The sequence below is a fragment of the Lepisma saccharinum genome, chromosome 18, assembly GCF_977018435.1.
Source record: "Lepisma saccharinum chromosome 18, izLepSacc3.1, whole genome shotgun sequence".
Lineage (NCBI taxonomy): Eukaryota > Metazoa > Arthropoda > Insecta > Zygentoma > Lepismatidae > Lepisma > Lepisma saccharinum.
In genome coordinates, this window is record NC_139246.1 from 13710932 (window position 1) to 13721792 (window position 10861).

At 36.6% G+C, this 10861-nt stretch overlaps 2 protein-coding genes across 2 annotated transcripts in view; one reads left to right on the top strand and one right to left on the bottom strand.

The window, feature by feature from the left end:
• LOC146002664 (solute carrier family 13 member 2-like) overlaps positions 1-7606 on the top strand; it is a 97628-nt gene extending 90022 nt beyond the window's left edge. Inside the window, exons 5-7 of the mRNA XM_083140627.1 lie at positions 1838-1966; positions 6594-6713; positions 7534-7606. Coding sequence (XP_082996753.1) covers positions 1838-1966; positions 6594-6713; positions 7534-7606 — 322 coding nt within the window. The remainder of the gene's footprint in view (positions 1-1837; positions 1967-6593; positions 6714-7533) is intronic.
• Positions 7607-7875: 269 nt separating this feature from the next.
• Positions 7876-10861, bottom strand: part of LOC146002665 (T-complex protein 1 subunit zeta-like) — a 23078-nt gene continuing 20092 nt past the window's right edge. Inside the window, exon 6 of the mRNA XM_083140628.1 lies at positions 7876-7906. Within this exon, the coding sequence (XP_082996754.1) occupies positions 7876-7906 (31 nt within the window). The remainder of the gene's footprint in view (positions 7907-10861) is intronic.

Genomic DNA, 10861 nt, shown 5'->3' on the forward strand with positions numbered 1-10861 from the left:
GTGAATATCTGGAACCTTCCCGTTCCGTCTCATGAGAAATGGCAATGGGAGTGTTCCAGTTCGATAATTTTAGATATTTCACTACATTTTCCTTTTCATTGTGAACTAAACTGTTAATACTCTTTAATAGTAGATATTAGTTTACAGCATTCATATAAGCTTCCCCTATATGTGGAGCTGGGTTGGCAAGAGGGAAATCTTTTTGTGCCTTGTGGATCCCGTTTTTACTTTTATTTTTAATTTTCTTGTGTTGTGGATTTGATAGTTCTAACACATGTATCCATCCACCTTCACAACATCTTTACACAAATTTGGGTTCTGTTTCTATGGTCTTTCTTTTCTCTTTCACACTTTGGTTTTTTTTTATATCTTCCCTAGCTAACCTAATGAAATCCTTCTTGTGGCATACTTTTTATATTTACAAGCTGATCAGATGTGTTGTTGGCATTCTGAAGAACAACTCACAATAACAATATACTTGTAGATATAAATTTCACTTGTGCAAATTTAATAAGTATTATTAAGACAGAGTATCGAAGATATGTACATTTAATAAAAAAAATTTCCTCAGTTTGCACGAGCTGATGACGATTCACGATTTCTCATCTATTTAAATTTTCAAGGGGAAGATTATTCCAGAAGACTCAAGTCCAATGCACTTGATATTGTCTTATGTTTATGTAAATCTTTAATATTAACTATTATTAATTTTAATACATCATGTCATTTCACTAGTCATTAATCTCGTCACTGTAGTAATCAGAGAAAAAAATACAACACCATGTTAACGAATGTAAAGCATTTCGTTTCATGAAAATTTCCATTTCGAGTCCTGGAATTAGGTTTAATGCAGTGCACCTCAAGCAACTTCAAGGTAAGGCATAATAGTCAGTGTTGCAGTACTGTCAGCCGAACTAAACCTTTCTTATAACCATTTCAAACACTCACTCCACATCTTCCAGTTGTTTCAAATGCATTGCATCCAAATTTAACTTTATCCCTTTGATCATATATCTACTGCCAAGTTAATGTACTTTTGTCCTTATGCTGCTCGAAGTATCAAGATAAAAAGCAAGCAACACATGTAGAGTACACAGGAACTTTCTTTCTATTAAAACCTAATCAAAAATTATGTAGAATAAGTGTAATATGATTAGTGTAAAATTAGAAAACATGACACTTTCACACAATCATTTTGTGTCACCAGTGTTTCTATTATGTTCAGAACACACAACCAGAGTTGCCACACAATTTAGCTAAACAAATTCCCTAAATTTCCCAGGTAGTTTAAAACAATTTCCAGATGAATTTGTATTGTTTCAACTTACTTTTATATATTTTATTTTAGAGTGGAAATTTGAAAGCACTGGCTCCAGTTAACAGAGAAATCATATTTTGAATCATTTCACTCTACAAATGACAATGGTTTCAGCAATTTGAATTTCCAAGTTTGCAAGTGACATGTGTGCAGCAATCATATTTAATATTTGCTAATTTTTATCAGGTCTTAAAATATTTTTATGAAATTCCTTGACTTTTGCATGACTTTCTTAGTTATGGATCAATTTTCCCTGACTTTTTCAGGTTTTCAAATATGTACAGAATTTTTTTGCACTATTTCTTACATAATATGTCAAAACTTATACCTGTGATATTGTAAAACAGAAAAGTAACTAATGTGCCATAAGCACATTACTTTTCAAAAGTGTTTATGCAGTTAATAAGCTATTTATTATTGTTATTTATTTCATATATTTTCCAGTTGATGTGATGTAAAACAAAATGTTGTGTCTTAATTTTCTGCCTCTCATATTTTCTTTCCATTTTTGTTTTGCAGAGAAAGTGACGTGGCTCGAAAGCAGCGTTATTGTTACTTTTTAGGAGTTGCATATGCTGCTAACATAGGCGGTACAGGCACCCTTACAGGCTCAGGAACAAACCTTATTCTGAAAGGAACTTTCAAAAAGTAAATATTGTTTATTAATAATCTTCTTCAAATTAAATTCTAAATATATTATTTTTAATATTTCTTTTCAATATTATGCTTATGAGCAGAGGTAGATAAATACAAGGTGCCATGGTGACTGAATTTTCAAATCCAGTTCATTTTTTTTCTAATGAAAATTCAGTTGAGGAAATTTCAATTCTCTTTTGTCTTTAAATAGCAAGTACAGTAAATGTTTTTCATGTTGTGTTTTCATTAGCATGTGTATCATTAAATCAGAACAATAAGCAATTATAATTTTTTGCATTGTTGAAATTTTAAAATCTGCATTGTATTGTGTAGTTATTCATGCTGTTACTGGTAGAGCCTTCTTTAGGAGGCCACTCCAGTGAAAGAATTATTTTCTCTTATTCAAATCTTGTATTAATTAATAAATTAAATGTTTTTAAGGTCACACTACAACATTTGTAGCTTTATTTTAGCTGGGTTCATTACTTTCTTAGCACATATTTGAAAAAAAAAAAAGCTGGCTCCTGAGAAAAAGGGGCTACTGTATTATTTTTAGTTCCATCTACCTCTGCTTATGAGAAAGGATTTTCAATATGTGCAGGATTTTTCATGGGGAAGAAGGAGGGGAGGGGGTTGCAAACAAGACATTTTTTTACGAAAGACAGTGCTGTATCCTCGACGACCTGTTATCTTCAATCCCTTAGAGTAATTAATGCAAATTTCTGTGATTGAAATTAAATTATATGTGTGATATACACACACCATTTTCTAGCAAGGCCCCTCCTTACCCCCTTTGAGATACCCATACAGTCCTCAAACCCATTTAGCTATTGCAATATTCAGGTCAAGTACCATAGCTCAAGAAATAAAAAGGATTAATAACTTAGGGGAGCTAAAATTGTACAAATTTCTAGGGATCAATATAGTTGTGGGTCCCGCACATGGCCATGCAGTCTAACTTGTTATGCTTTGGGCTCTGGCTGTGGGACGCTTGCAGATTCGAACCTCCTGGGGGGGGGGGGGGGATGGGGGGGGATGGGGGGGGCATAACAACTTTTCTCCTGAGATTTCGACCTGTGTATGGAACTGGTGGCCACACTCTCCATTGTGAGGAAATTGGGGAGCTATGAACGAGTAGCGTAACCCAGTCACAGAAACCTGTAATGACGACTGTGGTTCATCGTTGTGACGCACAATGGGGAGAGGCGAAAGGGATGGCATGAGACTCTTTATGAAAGTTTACGTAGGTGTTAACCCTTTCCCCACCTCACCGCCGTGAGCACTATAATTTGTTCATAAAAAACAATTAGTACAATAATATTTATACAAATATTGAATTTATTATTTCTGCATTGTTAAAAAAAGATGATTAAATGATTGTGAACATTATAAGTATATACTTTTGCTTCTTCTTGTATTTACAGTTCCGTCTTAGTTTTTAGAGGCCTCTACTATTTGTTTTACTTATCCCATGCACACACACTAACTAAGTTCCGGCGCCTTTCGTTGGGGCCCTTATTCACTGCACTCTCACCTGCATATTCCTTCTAAAGCTAGTCCATTCCTCTTCTTTTACACACTTTCCTTCGGAGGCTTCTTTCTTTCACAATGTCCAATCCTTTCCTAAGATCCTTGCTTCGATATTACACATGTCAAAAAATCCTTATCCGCACTATTTGCTCAATGCACAATCGCACATTCTCTACAGGCTGTTTTACTATGTCCTTCTACTCTGCCATATTATCTCATTGTTGTGTCTTTTTGTAGACTCTCTCCTCGAAGAGAGAAAAAAAAACTTAAAAAAAACTTCCCCCTTCTCCCTCCTGGGGTGGTTCTTGGACTGACCGGCAGAGGGGGTGTCCAACAAGAGTCCTTTTTGGTCAGTCACACGAGGTGCTGCCCTCTTGCGTATTTTGTTACACTACATGTTAAAATTCCACATCTAGCTGCCCGTAATCTGTTATGGACCGTATATGAGGGTACACTGGTAGTACTGGACCTCAACTAATCCCTAACTGTAACCCAAATACCCCAGGAGAATAGGAATAGATTAATGTTGAATATAAACCCAAGAAAATATATATAATTATAATACGAAATTTCTACCCGCATCTTCTCGCCAGAGTCCTCCATGCCCGGATCTCTTATACTCCAGAGAAGAGCACAAACTATAGCTCGACCACAAGGAAAAAAACCTTCCGTCCAAAGCATTCGCGCAACTTCCCTGCCGTTATCGGTGTTCGGGGCAGTGTTGCCAGGTCAGATTTGAAAAATTCGGGAGATTGTTCCTTGGAAACCAGAAGTTCTGCTACAAAATCCGATGATCTATTAGAAGAGGATGAACGACGTTCTTGGGGGGGAAGGGCGGCATAGTTGTGCGCACTGGGGGGGGGGGGGCGGCAAGGCGGAGTGGCGCGCATTGTTTACGGTGTAAACGTCACAGATGCTTTTGTAACAATGGTGCTAAACCCAGCACCCTGTGTTTGGCGAAGATATACCGAAGATCTCCATTTCAGGAGTGGACATGTTTCAAACAAAAGAAAGTAAACCGCCCGAAGGAACCGACCAACATCTTTCATCTCTTCCGCATTTTCCGGTTAGAGGGTGCGTGGAAAACACCCTCAAATTTGCCCTTTCTCAGCATCGACACAAGGGGTTGGGATGCCTCTATTATCGCGAGGAATTTTTATGACAGGAAATGGTAGAAAGTTGTGTTCACAGATGAAGCTAACGTGCCGCCTTTCGTTGTCAGCGATTTTCCACAATCTTTCAAGTCGAATGCTAACAATAACAAATCAATTTGCCTTCTGATGGTGTTCGTGTGCAGCTATCGATAGGGGTGGGCACGCGTCCTGCACCATAATGAAAAAATGCATTACGTATGTGAAATATATTTGGTGAATTAGACAGCATGTCTTCCTCAATAATTCAAGATAGCAACGCTTATGCTAGGGTAACACCCATCCTCCCCATCTGCTAGAAATACACACACACACCCACAAACACATATATGTATAACATAATTTGCCCACGCTACAAAGTCAGTGTTTCTACCTAGTAAGGCAAGGACGTTTTTCACTGTGTCTGTGTCACTTCCTCCATTTCATCAGTTTTTCATTCATCCATATTGTCGTACTTACCCGTAGAGGCACAAAAGCGACGTAAAATAACTAAAATAAAAATAGAGTTTAGGGTGGGATAAAATACAGCCATCTAAAAATAGTAATGTAGTAAACGTAATAAAATAATGTCCTAGCACAATTGAGTAGCGTTTGACATAATTTCACAGTTCAAACAGCACTTTTCAGGGCTGAGTGGAGTTCCACTCCACATCTCCCCTCCATGTTCAAGTAAGATGAGCAGGAAACGTGTTTTTGAACTGGCCGTCGGAGGTGCCATAGCAATAGTTTATTATGGAATCCTACCGAGAAATCAATAGGTCTGGCAACACTGACGTTGGCGACTCTGAAGGCTTCTTCCTCCTGTCTTTTTCCCCCACCCGCCAGCGCGATGGGGTCTGCGCAGGTTTCTTTCCTTGTGGTTCCACTATACACACGAAACATTTAAAAAAAAATAATATGTATATTATTATTGAAAAAGAAATTCTAAACTGGTGGTTGCCTCACAGTCGTGCTGAGCACATGTCATCCTGTAACATGGTTGGATGATCTCCCACTTCAGGAGGCCCTAGCCCTCACAAGCTGTAGCGCCATGGGTTATTAATAAAGTTGTGGTCCGTGTTCCAGATTCCTTGTAGGTTTGATTCCAACAACAAAACAAACAATAAAGTACACTTGAGAAGAGATTAGGTACTCTCTATCTTTCCATTTTGGCTTTTCTATATCTGTTTTCTAGGATGAAGGTAAGTCCCCATCATGAGCATAACTTAGGGCCTACTCTTGAGGAATGCAGACTCAAAAAGTTTCCCCATCTCATAAAAATAGCATCCAGGATTGTTTGTTAAATAAATGTGATGTTTGTAAACTCACAAATATTCTCTTTATTGCTTTGCTCCTCAGGTCCCAGGTTAACAAAAGTACCCCATGGAAATTTTATTAAACCTGAAAATTTGGGGTATGCACCCTCTCGCCCCTGCAAAGTTAAGCCCATGGTTTAGGTGCTCATGCCATGAAGGCACATTGGGGACTGTGGAAGTAGGACCCTACACATTCATGATCTCAGTCAATTTTGGTAAAAGAATGATCATGGATCTGAAGCCGTTAAGTTTTGGCAGTCCAAATAAGACAGATTCTGTTACTTTCAAGTAGCTTTCTATGAGAAGAATATCCAATAAACTAAAAATCTGAAATATAACTAACTTTCATACTATTTCAGTTTGTCATGTAATGGACAAAACTCTTAATACTCCACTTGTTACCCATGACATTTTACTTTCCATTCCCTATGTATTGCAGGTTTTCGGAAATAATTATTATTTTTATTGATTAGCAGAAAACCTTATGGAAAACTTATATTTTTCTATAGGACTGTCTACCCTAGAACTGAAGATGTTCATTGCTACTCAAACTTAAAAAAAAAATACCCAGAACTTGAACTGATTAGTTTCAGCTGTCATATTTACTATATTTCTCATATAAATATGGTTAATCATAACACCAAATACCTTTTTCTCTTTCAGTATATTCCCCGAATCTGATAGCCTGAATTTTGCCATGTGGATGGCATTCAACATTCCTGGAACATTGATTAATTTATTTTGTGCCTGGATATGGCTCCAGTTCCTCTATATTGGTTTGAGGTAAGACGTGATGCACCCATATTAGTTTTAATAATCACATCAAGTCAAAATCAAATTTTATACAGGACTTAACATACTTAAACTTTAGGAATTGAAACTTTTCTTTATAGTTCTTTATAGTTCTTTATAGTTCAAACAGATAGAACTATAAACCAGTGTTTGGAATGTTACTTTTTCAATGTAGCTGAGTTACAGTTACTTGGTTCAAAAAGTAACTGAGTTACAGTTACTCATCCAAAAAAGCAACTCAGTTACAGTTATTCATCCAAAAAAGCAACTCAGTTACAGTTACTCATCCAAAAAAGCAACTCAGTTACAGTTACTCACCTGAAAAAGTAACTCAGTTACAGTTACTTACCTGAAAAAGTAACTCAGTTACAGTTACTTACCTGAAAAAGTAACTCAGTTACAGTTACTCACCTGAAAAAGTAACTGAGTTACAGTTACTCACCTGAAAAAGCAACTGAGTTACAGTTACTCACCTGAAAAAGCAACTGAGTTACAGTTACTCACCTGAAAAAGCAACTGAGTTACAGTTACTCGTCTGAAAAAGCAACTGGGTTACAGTTACTCGTCTGAAAAAGCAACTGGGTTACAGTTACTCGTACTTGAAAAGTAAGTTTATTTATCAAGAATTCCAAATACAACATTATCCATTTTACATTGGAATGTACAGGGTGTCCCAAAAGGTACTTTACAACTTCAATGTCATATAACGAGACTTGTAATTCACTTAGAGAAACAAAGTAAGTTTTATACGATGCACCAACTCAAAAAGTTTTGTTCTGTTAGGTAATGAATAACTTCCTTGTCTTTCCAGGTGTCAGGAGCAACATAATTTGAGAAATGGAGTCTGCACAGGAAAAGACGCAGTGTGTGGCTTGGTTTATTGAAACCAAGTCAGACACCCAAGTCCAGAGTACCCTGTGTACTGTCATGCAAGGGATTTGCAGCTCCTGTGATGCCTTCCGAATAGACTTCTGCGGTGAACGCTTGAAAGCCTGTCGAATTCTTTCCATATCTTCTTCACTTGTACCATTTTCTTATGGATGGCCGAGAGGGTGGTGGTTTCCCGTATCGCATTCTGAAATTTCTCTGGACTTTGGTGTCTGACTTGGTTTCAATAAACCAAGCCACATAATGCACCTTTTCCTGTGCAGACTCAATTTCTCAAATTATGTTGCTCCTGCCATCTGGAAAGACAAGGAAGTTATTCATTACCTAACAGAACAAAACGTTTTGAGTTTGTGCATCACATAAAACTTAATTTGTTTCTCTAAGTGAATTATAAGTCTCGTTATATGACATTGAAGTTGTAAAGTACCTTTTGGGACACCCTGTATAACAGTAGAAAAAGAACAATAAAAATAATAACAGACAAAAATTACATCAGATGAAGAGCTTTACACATTTTTGTACAATAGCCTTTTAAAACTTGCCTGATTATCAAAAATGTCTATTTGACCTGTTAACTTATTGAATTGGCTGGGTAGTCTGTAGAGAAGGGAACGCTGGATGAGGCTTAACCTTGGCTTCTGAGAAGCAAAAAGTTAGGTGTTTCTTGTTTTGCGAAATGGCACTCGAAAGTTAATTTCCTGAAGAAGGCAGTCAGTTCTGATGGTATCATTTACTATCTTATGCAGGAATACATGGTCTGCCAGTTTGTCTCTCATGAGGTGGTTGTATATTTAAAATTTTCAGAAGAATAGGCTTTTGTAGGTGTTTAGTGGATGGAATTCGGTAACGAACAATGGCCAGGAAGAAATTTAAAACAGAATTTAGTCTATCTAAATTTGAAGGGCATGCCATAGATCAGACCGGAGAACAGTATTCAATTTTAGGTGAAACGAATGTATGAAGATGTACAGTTTTTGTTTTTTTCTGATATGTAATATAAAGTCTTGATATATATTAGGGATGGGACGATATGAAATTTTGGCCGATACCGATAAAGTAACAATATAAAATTTACCGATACTGATAACCAATATTCTACCGATCTGATATAAAATTCCAAATGGTCCTTGAAGAGCCTGAATGGTTCATTGAACCCCTTAATAAATGTGTAAAAGAAGCTGCATTTTTATACATTTACCTTTTTAGAAAGTAGGGCATAGAGATTATCAATAAAAATTGCAACAAAATGGCAGAATTTTGCACTAAATTATAAGATATTTATAGATGTATCGGATCGGTAAAAAAATCTGTAATTTTACTGATAAACCGATATATTGATATGCCTATATCGGCTAATACCGATAGAGTACCGATTAATCTGTCCCATCCCAATATATATATATATATATTATTACTGCTTAATAATTCATAATATTTACCATTGTACACTTTCTCGTATTGAACAATGACTTGTTTCTAGCTCAACTATCACATTCCAAATGAATGAAGCAAACCTCCCAAAATGCTGAAATATCTATGCACAGTTAGAAAAGACAAATTACAGTAACATGTGGAGGTTCCAAATTTAGCATGCGACAAAAGCCTAGCTTTTTGACTGATTGGTTGTTTTTTTTTTTTTTTAGCTATTCTGCAATTTTTGACTAATCACAATGAAAACCCATGCACAGACCAGGACCTAACTTCTTTGCTATGGACGATTCTATGAAAGTCCAGAGAAGACCCACTTGGAAAGAGTTACCAAATTTAACACTTCCTCATTGTTACAAAATTTTCAAGTTAACAATTTAAGTAACTGTAAAAGTAGTTGGTTACTGTTTGAATTTCTCAAAAAAGTAACTGTTACTTGTAACTACATTACAAGTAACTAGTTACTTCCAAACACTGCTATAGAATCATTCACTGGAAATGAGAGCTCTCCTTTCTACAAATGTTTGGAATTAAAATGTGATCTAACCTAGCTGGTCACCTGAGAACATCAGTTTGTGTTACAAAACTGTGCTTGTAGTGACTGAACTTTATAAGTGCTTAATAGTTCAACACAATTCTGGCATATATCCAGTGGTCAGAAGTAGCGAGCCACTTGTAGCGTCACTACTGTAGCTAGCTACAAAATTTGAAGCTGTAGCTGTAGCGACGCTACATTTTGAAAATTGTAGTTGTAGCGGTAGCGAAGCTACAAAATTCCTGTAGTTGTAGCGAAATTTTCGCTACAGCTACATTTTTTCTCAGCATTTTGAGGTGAATTTTGAATGTGGCAACAGCGTCAGAAAAATCGACAATAACCCTTAATTTTGCAGGAGGTTCATAAAGACAGTCTATTACATGGAGATACAGATTATCTAGATTGTAGATTATAGATGTCTGCATAGTTTATTTAATTAGTATCTGAATAATTCATATATCCACATAACTAACTGACATACGTGTATATGAATATATTCCGGCTAACAGCTACGTTTCTTTAGCTGCATCGTTATTTTGGTGAGAAACATGCCTCGATTGCTGCACCACTGGAAAAAAGTGCCTCGTTTGCGTCACCCTCGGAACAAATCCTGTGGATATTCATGGTGTAAGAGACACCAAAATGTCATTAATTGCTGTGTAAGACACAACTTGCAGTGCAAAAATGAGTGATGGATTTTCCACTGCACTGACAAGGGAATAGTGCCAGCAATAAATGGCTCAGTACGTTAACAGCATTGATTATCGTCAGTATATAGGATCTCACCAACAAGAAATTATTGTTACAAGAATGATAGAGTTTCTGGAATTACAATTATTTTGGGATAGTAGTTGTTCCAAATTTTAAAATTACAATACGTTTAGAACACTCAGGTTTACACGACAGTTTCCTCAATATTTTTTTCATATTGCAAAAAGTATGTACGAGTTATTAACTTTCCTGCAGAAATGACAATTTTCTTTAGTTAATATACATAGTTTTCAAATTTATGTATTTCTCCTACTTTTGCGTCACTTTTCTGTAACTTTTGATAATCATGACATCATCATCATCATCCTTCGCTGTTTCCTTCCTCTGGCTGGGTCGGCATAGAAGTCAAGCCTCTCCATTTTTTTCCTGGTCTTTCACCACTCCTCTCTTTCCACGGTGTTCCAATCTTGTCCTCTTCTCCTAACACTCTCCACTATCTGCTCTTTCCACCGACATCTTGGTCTGCCCCTTGGCCTTATTCACACTCCTTGTGCATTGTAAGCTCTTACTGGTAGTC